At 39.5% G+C, this 13,524-nt stretch overlaps 1 protein-coding gene across 5 annotated transcripts in view; it reads left to right on the plus strand.

The window, feature by feature from the left end:
* Positions 1-13,524, plus strand: part of ttc21b (tetratricopeptide repeat domain 21B) — a 108,397-nt gene that overhangs the window by 17,496 nt on the left and 77,377 nt on the right. For all 5 annotated transcript variants that reach the window (XM_072579501.1, XM_072579500.1, XM_072579496.1 and 2 more), the window contains 3 exons: positions 150-248; positions 2,530-2,722; positions 6,903-7,000. In XM_072579501.1, coding sequence (XP_072435602.1) covers positions 150-248; positions 2,530-2,722; positions 6,903-7,000 — 390 coding nt within the window. The remainder of the gene's footprint in view (positions 1-149; positions 249-2,529; positions 2,723-6,902; positions 7,001-13,524) is intronic.

The following is a 13,524-nucleotide window of genomic DNA, read 5'->3' on the forward strand; positions in this document are numbered from 1 at the left end:
GAGTATGAGGAGAACAAAAATTGAAACAGTATTTAGCAAATTTATTTAAGTGTCACAACTAGTAATGCATGCATGCAAAAATATCTATTCAGCTATACCATTCAACGTCTGTGAACTGGAATTCTTACTAGTTATTGACATCTTTCCAGGCTGGCTCTAGACTTGGTGATCTCATCAGTGTATTGGACCGTTTTGAACCACATAATCCTGATCTCTTTTATAAAATGGCATTGGCTTTTAGTAGGATGGTAAGTTTGTTAATATTTTAAAATAAAAATGTTTTCATGATAGCTTAGGCAATTTGATTCAATTAGGAACTGAAATATAAAAGCTAAGTTTGATCTTATTCTATCCTGGATTAGTTAATTGTTGATAAAGTGGAAATAATAATGACAACTCCTTTCTGGAGCCCTAGAATAGAAAATAGACTTGGGCGAAGTTTTCATTTCTATTTGGTAATCTGCATACTATCTCTTGGAAGCATGTCTGAACATTGGGTGTTGAAAACTTCAGGATTCATGAAGATTTGCTTAACATTTATATAGCTTAATAATACTGCCGATACCCAATTATGACTGTTGATTCTTACTACATTAAATCACATTCTGTTGAGCAGCCAAAGTTAGGGGGATCTGTTTAAAAAGAGATAAGTTTTTTAAAATGAAAAAATAATGTTTCTAATGTTTTAAGCTGAGCATTGTCATTAAGGATTTTATCGCAGGATACTTAGAACATCATATGAGGTCATGTAATTTGAACATGATTTTGTGAAAAGGACTCACTTTTAACTAATTTACTAGAGTTCTTTAAGAAAGTACCAAGGTAGATATAGGGGAACTGGTAGATTTGGTGTACTTGAGTTTTCAAAGAGCTTTTGATGAGGAGCCACATCTAATGCTAAGCTTGAAGTTGATACAAAAATAGGTGAAAAAGTGAGTGATGAAGATGAGACAAGAAGTCCACAGAGGGAGATAGACCATTTAAGTGAGTGGTCTTTTATTTGTAACTTAATAGAAGTCAATAACATAAGCTTTCACTGTTTCACAGAAAGTATGAAGTGACGTAAGTTACCTACTATATAGAAAATATGAGAAATATTCTCAAGTGGTCTTGTAGCATCTAAAAAGAGAGTGAAAGAGTTAACATTTCAGATCAATAACACTTCTCTATTCACCAGCACCAACTTGCAACCTCAAAACTGTCCTAGTCTACACTTCCATTTCATCCATAGTCTTATTGAGCTTGGAAAAAAAAAATCCTCATTTCTTTCAGCTGTTAAGGATCACAAACTTCAATAAGTTATGATTACCTACATCCTTTCAAATCTTTCTTCCCTTCGCTTTTGAATAATTCCATTCTTTCTTCCAATCACATCCTTGATGCTTTTTCACAATCCCCTCTGACCCTGTCCTCAGTTCTGTTTTGTTCCCTTCACACTGCGCATAAGTACATCTAGAGTGAAGAACAATACCAAGCATGCCTTCTTGTGCTTCATGTCAACACCCACTTTGTAGCCAGAGAAGCCCCCTTTCTCCTGTTTTTTATGGATCTCTCTGTCTAGCCCTTTATCCTCTCTCCTTGAGTGCTGCTTTCTTACCTCCATCCAGATAAATTGTACATCTTACTTATTCCACCTTGTACTAACAAAGTTATTGCACCAGCCTTTCCTTTTCTTTTGCTGCCTGACTTTCTGAAATATCACATACCTTTGAATATTTAGTTCTCAACTTAGATCTTCATGTAACATTGTCTCCCTAATGGCTGTAAGATGATATCCATTAACCTCTATTTGTGCCAATTCACTTATTTTATTCCAAATACTTTGCAGATTTGAGTAGTCATTAATATAAACTATTTACCATTTATCCCCCTTAGACTCATATTTATTGTTGTTTTCTTTTGTTTGCCCACTTTGTCCTTTCCTGCTCCACTTTGGATATTGTTATCAAAATAGTTGCTCTGCAATGCACTCATGTCCTTTTGCTTTGTAAAATTTGTGTGTTCTCCCCACTTCTCCCAAACGTTTTCCCCACCTAATCAGTCAAAATCCCTCTCTACTTCCCTAATTATTGGATTCACCCGGACACTAATTCAGCATGGTTCAAGTGAAGCCTATTCAACCCAGACAGCTCTCTTCTACTCCAATTCACATGGTGGCACTGCCCCATGAACCAAACTCCAAATCCTTCCATGCCATTCTTTAAGGTTTCCATTTAACTCCATCATTTTGTTTATACTGAGGTGGTTTCTCTGTGGCAGAAGTGGATCTTTGCAACTCTGAGAATTTCTGTCACTTATGAAGGCCAATGGGAAATTCCTAGGCAAGTCCTGATCTAGCATATATGGTTATGTCAGATGAATAGTGGTGGCAAGAGTGTGCTAGCAGGACTGCAGAAGTTCAGCCTGTTTTAATGTGTTTGCCAAAGTAACATAGGTTTGTCAGCTTAGAAGATTAGAAATTTCAGCTCTAAAATAATTGCATTATTAATTGCTCAGCTCTGTTCATGATCATTTGTGTTATTAATATAGTGTGGACGGAACCAAATTATCCTTCAGCAGACCTGTACCTTGGTTGAAAGAGCATTCAGCATGTCGTCACGTAATGCAGAGATTGCAAATGAACTTGGCTATCAGATGGTGTTACAAGGAAAAGTAAAAGAAGCTGTGAGATGGTACAAAACTGCAATGTCACTGGATGAGTCAAGTGTTCCCGCATTAACTGGTATGACTTTTTATTTATTTGTATCCTCAAAGGAAATGCTGTGTTGCCTTTGTAAGATGCAGCAATTCTTCAGAGCCTTGGCTCTTTTGATGTAATGATGGCTACACAGCTTGTTTTTCTCGGATTCTAAGGGAAGATTTCAAAGTCAATGTCTTTGCATTATTGTCCCTATCCTGGGTACTGGCCCAAGTTTTGAACTTTCTTGCTAGTAGCTTGCAATGAGTGAGATTTTTAAAGAAAATACTGTTTAAATTTGTTTTAATTTGGTTTGCCAACTGCCAGTGACTACTATTACAATACACAGTGAAACCAATAACGAAAAAGATAATTGAATTTCCAGTGACAGTTGGAAAGGATCACTTGACACGATTTCAAGTTTTTTTTCTGGCCAAATTTTCTAGAAACCCCTGTACATCAACACTACACTAGTTATGTCTTCAAGTCCATGACCATAGCAATGTAAATAAAATGGGCTTTGTATCTGAGTAGAAATGCTACTGACCTGTGTTCTAGACAATGCCTTCCCATCGCCCCACTTCCTCTTACTTTCTAACTGCCAACTCCATTCTGTCTTGGAATTAAATATGTTAAAATATAACTGTTCACATAACCTGACATTCCAAACACTATCTCATGAAACTTGGAGACTGAAGTCCAGATTTTCAGGGAATTGTGAACTCCAGAAGTTACAAAACGCTTATAATGGCTTGATCACCAGCTTTATCCATCCAAAGTCCTTCAACTGGCTTATTCTAAATCTTCATATTACCAGCCCTTTCAACATTTCTGTTTTTGTCTTTTAAGTTCTCCTTAATGTTTTGCAAGCATCTTTTATTTTACTATATTCTGTATTTATAAGACTATATTATGACCATCATAGGAGCAGAAATTAGGCCATTCAGCTCGTCGAGTCTGCTCCACCATTCAATCATGGCTGATGTTTCTCAACCCCATTCTCTCACTTTCTCCCCATAACCCTTGATACCCTTTACAATCAAGAACCTATCTGTCTCCGTCTTAAATATACTTAATGACCTGGCCTCCACAGCTTTCTTTGGCAGTGAATTCCATAGTTTCACCACTCTCTGGCAAAGAGGTTTCTCCTCCTCTCTGTTCTAAAAGGTATTCCCATTACTCTAAGACTGTGCCCTTGGGTCCTAGTCTCTCTGACCAGTAGAAACATTTTCCCAACATCCAATCTGTCCAGGCCATTCAATATTCTGTAAGTTTTGATTAGACTCCAACTCCTGGCCTGGAATCCTTCTAAGCTCCATCAAGTATAGACCCAGAGTCCCCACACATGCCTGATATGTTAAGCTGTTTATTCCTGGGACCATTCTCGTGAATCTGGTCTGAACAAGCTCCAGGGCCAATACACCCTTCCTGAGATATGGGGCCCAGAACTATGCACAATACTCCAAATGTGGCCTAACCAGAGCCTTATGGAGCCTCAGAAGTACAACCCCGCTTTTATATTCAAGTTCTCTCGAAATGAATGCTATCACTGCATTTTCCTTCCTAACTACTGACTCAACCTCCTTGAGATAATCCTGGACTAGGACTCCTAAGTCCCTTTGCATGTCAGATTTCTGAATTTTCTCCCCTTTTAGAAAAGAATCCATGCCTCTCCTCTTCCTACCAAAGTGCATGACCTCACAATTCCCACATTATATTCCATCTGCTATTTCTTTGCCCATACTCCTACCCTGTCCAAATCCTTCTGCAGCCTCCCTGCCTCTTCAATGCTATCTGTCCCTCTACCTATCTTTGTATAATCTGCAAATGTGGCCAGAATGCCCTCAGTTCCTTCATCTAGATTGTTAATATATAAAGTGAAAAGTTGTGGTCCCCACACTGACCCTTGCAGAACACCACTTGTCACTAGCTTCCATCCTGAGAAGGTCACTTTTATCTCTACTGTCTGCTTTCTGCCAGATAGCAAAGCTTCTATCCATGCTCACAACTTGCCTTTAACATCACAGCCCTTACCTTATTCAGTAGCCTCCTATGTGGCACCTTGTCAAAGGCCTTCTTGAAGTCCAGGTAGGTAACATCCATTGCTTCTCCTTGTTCTCATCTGCTCGTTACTTCCTCAAAGAATTCTCGCAGATTTGTCAGGCATGACCTACCCTTGATGAAACAATGCTGACTCTGTCCTATTTTAACATACACTTCCAAGCATTCAGAAATCTCATCCTTCACAATGGATTCCAAGATTTTACCCACGAGTGAGGTTAGGCTAATTGGCCTGTAATTTTCCATCTTCTGCCTTTTTAAACAGAGGTGTTATGTTAGTGATTTTCCAGTCCTCTGGTATCCTCCCTGATTCTAGTGATTCCTGAAATATTACCGCTAACGCCTCCACTATCTCTTCAGCGATCTCCTGTGGAACTCTCCAGGTGTAGTCCATCTGGTGATTTATCCACCTTCAGGGCATTCAGTTTTTCTTGCATCTTCTCCTTGTTGATGGCCACCATACTCAGCTCTGCCACCTCACTGCCTTGAATTTTTGGGAAATTACTCATGTCTTCCACTGTGATGACTGATGTGAAGTAATTATTCAGTTCCTCAGCCATTTCTTTGTTCCCCACTACTGTCTCTCCTTCGTCATTTTCCAGCAGCCCAATGTCGACATTTGCCTCTGTTTTGCCCTTTTATATATCTAAAGAAACTCTTACAGTCTTCCTTTATATTATTGTCTAGCTTACCCTCCTATTTAATGTTCTCCCTCCCTAATCTCTTTGTTGCCCTCTGGTCTTTGTGAACCTCCAAATTGTCTGATTTCCCACTGTTTTTCGCTACTTTATATGCTTTCTCTTTTGCTTTTATGCTATTCCTGACTTCCCGAGTCAGCCATGGTTGCCTCATTCTCCCTACATTATGCTTCTTTTTCCTCAGGATGAATCTCTGTTGTGTCTCCTGAATGACTCCCAGAAACTCCTACCTTTGCTGTTCCACTGTCTTTCCTGTTAGGCTTTTCTTCCCGTCAACTCTACGTAGCTACTCCCTCATGCCTCTGTAGTTGCTTTTATTCAACTGAAATATCGTTACCTCTGATTCTGACTTCTCTCTCTCAAATTGCAAAGTAAATTTAATCATGTTAAGATCACTGCTTCCTAAGAGTTCCTAAGGGTACCTTAAGCTCCCTTATTAAGTCTGCCTCATTGCACAACACTAAATCCAGTGTTGCCTGTTCTCGAGTGGGCTCCACCACAGGCTGCTCTAAAAAGCCATCTTGTAGACATTCCAGAAATTCCTTTTCTTGCAATCCACTACCAACTTGATTTTCTCAGTCAACTTGTATATTGAAATCCCTCATGATCAATGTAACTTTGCCTTTTCTACACATCTTTTGTATCTCTTGGTGTATCTTGCACCTCAGCTCCTTACTACTATTTGGAGACCTATACATGACACCATCTGTGGTTTTTCTACCTTTGTGGTTCCTCAATTCTACCCACACAGATTCTACACCATCTGACCCTACCTTGTTTCTCACTATTGAGTTAATTTCATTTCTTACTATTAAGGCAACCCCAGCCCCCCTGCCCACCTGCCTATCTTTCAATAGGATGTATGTCCTTGAATATTCAGCTCTCAATCTCGATCCCCTTGCAGCTATGTCTGTGATGCCCACTATGTCATACCGGCCAATTTCGATCTGCGACACAAGCTCGTTTACCTTATTCCTTATACTGCAGGCATTCAGATATAACATCTTTGGTTCTGTATTAACTGTCCCTCTTCTCATTGTCAATCGTCTGTCCAGTGAACTTGAAGTTTGATTGCCAGCCTTTTCCATACAGTGTCCTATTTTTGTGTGTGCTGGAGTTAATAAGCTGTCCTGAGTTGTATACTCTTACCTCGTTTTCTAATTTCCCCTACTTTCTCTCACACACCCACACACCCACACACACCCACACACACCCACACACACCCACACACACACACACACACCCACACACACCCACACACCCACACACACACACACACACCCCCATCACCACTGCCCTAGTTACATGCGGTTATCTTGGACTCTGGTCACAGTGAATGGAAATATAGATCTGTTGAGAAGCTTCTAATTGATTATCTAAAAATTCTGCATCCAATAGATACAAAATTAAATGCAAAGTATGTTTTGTTAATGATAAATTAATTTTGGCAATCATTGCAATTCAAGGTATTATAAGATGCCAATTAATTGAGGGACAACTAGAAGATGCAGAACAACAACTGGAGTTTCTTAATGAAATTCAACAATCTATTGGAAAATCTGGGGTAATTCATCTTTGTTCTTGATGTTTAATTTCAATTGTACTTAATTTCTAAACTATAGTCAACCATTTTTCACATGCTATGTTCTTGCTAGCCTGCCTGTAGGCACCATTATGTGCACCAACGTTAGCATAACATGTGCTGAATGTTTTAAAGCTTTGTTCTTTTTTTCTTCCTTCAAACCTTTTCATACCAATCAATTGTTCAACTTTATACAAATGTTATTGAAAACTGGAACACATTGTACGTTTCTGAAGATTGTAGTAACATTTCAGCAGCATCTATAAAAATTGCAATGTTTGTTTAAATTTTATTCATTTGATTATGGGATGTGGATGTTGCTGGCTAGGCCAGCATTTATTGCCCATGCCTAATTGCGGAGAGAGAAGTTTAAGAATCAAACACTTTGCTGTGGTCTGGAGTGACATGTAGCCCAGGCTAGGTAAAAATATCAGATTTCCTTCTCTTCAGAACATTACTGAACTAGATGGGTTTTTAACAACAATTAACAGTGCATACATGGTTGTCATTAGGCCTGCTCTTTATTCCAAGTTTTATACTGAATGCAAATTTTGCTATCTACCATGGTGGGATTTGAATATATATTCAGAGAACATTGGTCTGAGGTTCTGGATTACTAGGCCAGTTACATTACCATGTGCCACCAATTTCCTAGATTAATATCCGATATAAATGATTAAATACTTTTTATTCTGTCATTTTAAATGCAAATATTTAGGGCTTTGGTGAAACCAAAACACTCAAGATTATTAAAACTATGACTGTGGATGTTGCCGATCTGTGGATCTCTGAAGATGTGAATTGCTGATTAACAATAAATGTGGACAAGCAGTCGGTTCTGCAGACAGACATTGCCCTGACCTCATCCAATTGCCTCTCCTTTGTTAGGCTAAACATATTACGACAGTTTGCCAGTAGGTGGCTTCCTTTTCTGCATGTTATTAAAGTAGTGAATTCAAATCTCTAATGCTGTTGGAACCATGTGATTGATGACAAAAGTCCCTGAAGCCTAGGTTTGTTGATTTAATTGCAAATGCAGTTAAAAATTAATTTTCAGCAATTTCAACCACACCTTTGTTATGTTTAGAATATCTTTTAAACAAATTCTGAGAAGTTTTAATGCAACCAGGTTCTAAAAAGAGCTAGTTATACAATTCTGTATACAGCTGGTAGCTAAAGAAAATAATATAAATCCTACTACAAACCTCCAAATTCCTATATTTGCTGTAAAATTGCTAAAACTCTTCATGTGCTAAAAGAAACTCCAAAAGTGATTTTAAAATGTGATAATAATGAGTTGCATTGATAAACAAATCTTTGGAGATTTGACAAAAGATATCATTTAAGAGATTGTATTTATGTAAATTTTTGAAGGTGCTGAAAACAATTTCAAATTAATTGAGGCCAAGGTCGCTGAAGAGCTATTTTATAAGAAACCAGTAAAAGTGTTGGTAAATGAAAAGGTCATATTCCAAGTAACAGTGTCTTGGATAAAGTGAAAATGGCCTTTGTAAGTAGACCTGAGGAGTGACAAATAAAGCGCATTAATGTAGTGAAGCTGGAAGAAATACAAAGATTTTGTCCCATATTCCAACATGGGTTGTGATGATGCTGCCCCTTTAACAAGCTTATGTTGTCCTTTGTTATTTTCAAGAGGGGTTATAAAGGTAGAGGTGCTGATTTTTCTGGAAGTCTGTACTTTGAACAATGGCAGGGGAGTGGCCAGTTCTCCCAGTTTAGGTTTTATTCTAGTTTGGTTTAGTTTTAGCAGGCAGTCAAAATCTGATGGTGAACAAGAGAAGCAGCTACAGTGAAAAATAGTTCCATGTTTCAACAAGAGGTTTTGCCTGAACTTTCTCTCTGAAAACACCAGCCTTTAAGAACCTGTGCTTGAAATTACCTTTAGCCAAGGGGTGTGTTTATGGGATGTTGTAGGGATTGGTACAGTTGTGATCTAGTGTCAGTTGGATTATCAAATAAGTTATTCTAAATTCTGTTTTCTTTTGTTCTTGTTTCATCCATAATGTTTAAATAAGTTCTGTTTTGCTGAAAGCTGAATGGTTTGACCAGCAGCAGCATCACTCCTGGAATATCTGCCAAACAGAAAATAAAATTTAGGGTCTGGACTACCTTCTTAACATGTTTTAAGGAGGTCTGGCCTGGTCTATAACAGATTGGGAGCTCTTGTTGGGATTTATTTATCGTTCCAATTTGAGATTAGGATTGTTGGACTCAAAGGCAACACGTGGTAGATATTAATGTCTTTTGTTCCAGGTGTTGAATTCGGTTGGTTTAAGCAGTGCTTGGTGTAGTGATGGCTCTTTCAGTCACTAAGAGCTTTCTCAGGGTGGAAGAACTGACTTTGGGGGCTTTACAAAAGGTGAGCAAGGCAAAGCTGCTGGAGTTGGAGTTACCTTCATCCATGAGAAAAAGAGAGATAATTACAGCAAATGGCTCAGCATTAAATTTGCTGGAAACACCGTCAGAATCTTTAGAAATGGCTAGTACTCAATTGAAAATGAAGCAGCTTGAGTTAGAGTCAAAAGAAAAGAGAAAAAAAATGAAATGGTTTGAATTATGATTAAAAACAGAGGAAAGAGAAGAAGAATGAATCGTCCAAGCAGAACAGAAAGGACAGAATCGTTTTAGCAGAACAAAAAGAAAAGGAGAGAGAAGGAAGGGAGAAAGAGAGAGATGAACGGGAGAAAGTGTGCGTTTGAGCTTCATACATTGGCACTTAGATGAGAAAATCGGCTTAAAAGGATGGAGGTGAAGGTAGAAGGTAAGCTTAGTGTGGAAGGTAGTGAAGATGAGCAAACCCATGGTAGCCAAAGGCTTGGTAGGGATCTGTTTAAATATATCCAAGCATTGCCTAAATTTGATGAGAAGGATGTGGAAGCCTTTTTCATCTCGTTTGAGAAGGTGGTTAAACAAATGAACTGGCGAGTGACCATGTGGGTTTTGTTGATAAAAACAAAGTTGGTAGGTAGAGCTAGTGAGGTTCTGGATTAGTGCTGCTGGAAGAGCACAGCAATTCAGGCAGCATCCAAGGAGCTTCGATATCGACGTTTCGGGCAAAAGCCCTTTTGCCCGAAACGTCGATTTCGAAGCTCCTTGGATGCTGCCTGAACTGCTGTGCTCTTCCAGCACTACTAATCCAGAATCTGGTTTCCATCATCTGCAGTCATTGTTTTTACTTAGAGCTAGTGAGGTATTTGCATCACTATCAAAGGAGGTATCTGGGGAATATAGGAGGTGAAGAAAGCCATCATAAGTGTGTATGAGCTTGTGCCAGAAGCTATTAAACAGTGTTTCAGGAATCTAAGGAGGGACCCTGGTCAAACATACATCAAATTTGAAAGGATCAAACAAAGTAATTTTGATAAGTGGGTATGGACATTAAAAATAGAACAGAAATATGACACAATTAAGATAAACAACTATTTTGGAGGAGTTCCAAAATTCACTTCCTGTAGTAGTGAGAACTTGTGGAAGAGCAGAAAGTTAAAATGGCAAGATTTAGCAGCTAAAATGGCTGATGATTGAATTGGTTCATAAATAAAAGTTTGGCTTCCAAAATCAGTTTCAGTCCATGAGGGTTAGAAATTAGGGAAAAGAGAAATCTTCATCTAGTAAGGGAACTGTTGATATCAGTGGAGATATTGAAGATAACTTACCAGAGGGTAAAAAGAAAACCAATTGAAGGGGAAAGAGAAGTTTAAAAAGATCCAGTGTTTTCTCTGCATTAAAGTAGACCACACAAAATCACCATGTTGGTAGGTTAGAAAAAGCACTGATAAGCCAGTGAATTTTTTTGGAGTAGAAAGAACAGTGGAGGCTAAAAAGCTGCACCAGAATGTACCACCTGGTCAGAGGTTAGTTAAGGAGGAAGTGCCAGATCTTCTTAAACCATTTACTTACGAAGGTGATTTTTGCTTGCTTGGGCAAGGAACAGCAGGTAAAGAGGTTCCGGTGTAAAGAGACACAGGATTATGACAATCTTTGACATTGAGAGATGAGGAGATATGTAACTCAGAAGGGTTATTGCCAGAAATAGCGCTAGTAATTAGAATTCACAGGGAGAAAAGAAGTGCTTAACTATGTAGAGTGAAGTTAGACTGTCCAGTGAAAAGTGGAGAAGTGGTGGTAGGAGTACTAGAAGAATTTTCAACTCAAGGAATACAATTTGTCCTTGCTAATGCTATAGTTGGTTCACAGGTAGGAGTGCTGCCTACTGTGGTTGAAAGGCCAGTGGAAAATCAGGTAACTGAGGTATTTCAGGAAGCATATCCTGGGATTTTTCCTGACCGTATGGTAACAAGGTCGCAAAGTCACGAGCTGAAACAGGAGATCAAAAAATACAGATGAGAAAATTGAAGTAGAATTATCAGAGATCATGTTTGATCAAATGGTTGAGACAAGACAGGAACAGGTGGAGGACAATGTGGATATTTTTAGCTTAGAGAAATTAACTGAGTTACAACAGAAGGATGAAAAGCTGAAGCAATTGTATCAAAAAGCATATGGGGATGAAGAATCGGAATGTATTCCTGTGTGCTACTATTTTTAAAGTGATATCTTAATGAAAAACTTGAGACCATCACATATTCAGGCAAATGAGAAATGGGTGGAAGTTCATAATGTGTATTATCTGTGGGTTATAGAAAGGACATCCAGGTAGGAGGTCATTTAGGGGTAAGGAAAACTCAAGCTAAAATACAAAAACATTTTTACTGGCCTGGACTGCACAGTATGCAGTTAAATTTTGACAGACATGTCATATGTGTTAGGTAATTGGAAAATCACAGGCAGTAATAAAACCTGCACCTTTTAATACCTATTCATGCATTTGAGGAACATTTTACAAGAGTCTTAAGAGTCATACCTAAAAATGAGGTGTCAGGTTGGTGAAGCTGCCAAACAGGATTACTTGCGTGCCAGACGACATAAACAGCAAGTGATAGACAGAGCTAAGCGATCCCACAATCAATGGATCAGACCTAAGCTCTGCAGTCTCTCTACATCCAGTTGTGAATGGTCGTGGACAATTAAACAACTCACTGGAGAAGGAAGCTCCACAAATATCCCCGTCCTCAATGGTGGAGGAGCCCAGCACATCAGTGCAAAATTTAAGGCTGATACATTCACAATGATCTTCAGTCAGAAGTACCGAGTGGCTGATCCATCTATGGTTCTTCCGGTGTTCCCCAGCATCACAGATACCAGTCTCCAGCCAGTTTGATTCACTCCACGTGATATCAAGAAACGGCTGGAGGCACTGGATATTACAAAGGCAATGGGCCCTGATGACATTCCGCCAATAGTACTGAAGACGTGTGCTCCAGAATGTGCCTCTCCCCTAGCCAAGCTCTTCCAGTACAGTTACAACACTGGCATCTACCCAACAATGTGGAAAATTGCCCACATATGTCCTGTACACAAAAAGTAGGAAAAATCCCAGCCAGCCAATAACCGCCCAGTCAGTCTCCTATCCATCATCGGTAAAGGGATAGAAGGGATCATCAACACTGCTATCAAGCAGTACCTGCTCAGCAACAACCTGCTCAGTGACTCCCAGTTTGGGTTTTGCCAGGGTCACTCAGCTCCTGATCTCATTACAGCCTTGGTTCAAACATGGACAAAAAAGCTGAATTCCAGTGATGAGCTGAAAGTGACAACCCTTGAGATCAAGGCTGCATTTGACCGAGTATGGCATCAAGGAGCCCTGGCAAAGCTGGAATTAATGGGTACCGTGTGGCAAACACTCTGCTGGTTAGAATCATACCTGGCACAAGGAAGGTAGTTGTAGTTGTGGAGGATCAGTCATGTCAGCTCCAGGGCATCTCTGCAGGAGTCCCTCAGGGTAGTGCGGTAGGCCAGCAATCTTCAACTGCTTCCTCAATGACCTTCCCTCTGTCATAAGGTCAGAAGTGGGAATGTTCGCCGATGATTGTATAGTTTTGAGCACCATTTGTGACTCTTCAGATAGTGAAGCAGTTTGTGCTCAAATGCAGCAAGGCCTGGACAATATCCAGGCTTTGGATGACAAGTGGCAAATAACATTTGCGCCACAAAATGCCAGACAATGACCATCACCAATAAGAGGCACTGTAACCACTGCACCTTTGACATTCAACAGTATTTACATCATTGAATCTCCCATTGACAACATCCTTGGGGTTACTATTGACCAGAAACTCGACTGGACTCACCACATAAAGGACAGTGGCTACAGAGCAGGTCAGAGACTAGGGATACTGCAGCGAATAACTCACCTCCTAACACCCCAAAGTCTGTCCACCATCCACAAGGCACAAGTCAGGAGTGTGATAGAATACTCCCCATTTGCCTGGATGAGTGCAGCTTCAACAACACTCCAGAAGCTTGACACCATCCAGGACAAAGCAACCTGCTTGATTGGCACCAATCAATAAACATTCAATCCCTCCACCACCGCTGCTCGTTAACAGCAGTGTGTACTATCTACAAGATGCACTGCAGAAATT

This window comes from Chiloscyllium punctatum, chromosome 10 (genome assembly GCF_047496795.1).
Source record: "Chiloscyllium punctatum isolate Juve2018m chromosome 10, sChiPun1.3, whole genome shotgun sequence".
NCBI classification, from domain to species: Eukaryota; Metazoa; Chordata; class Chondrichthyes; order Orectolobiformes; family Hemiscylliidae; genus Chiloscyllium; species Chiloscyllium punctatum.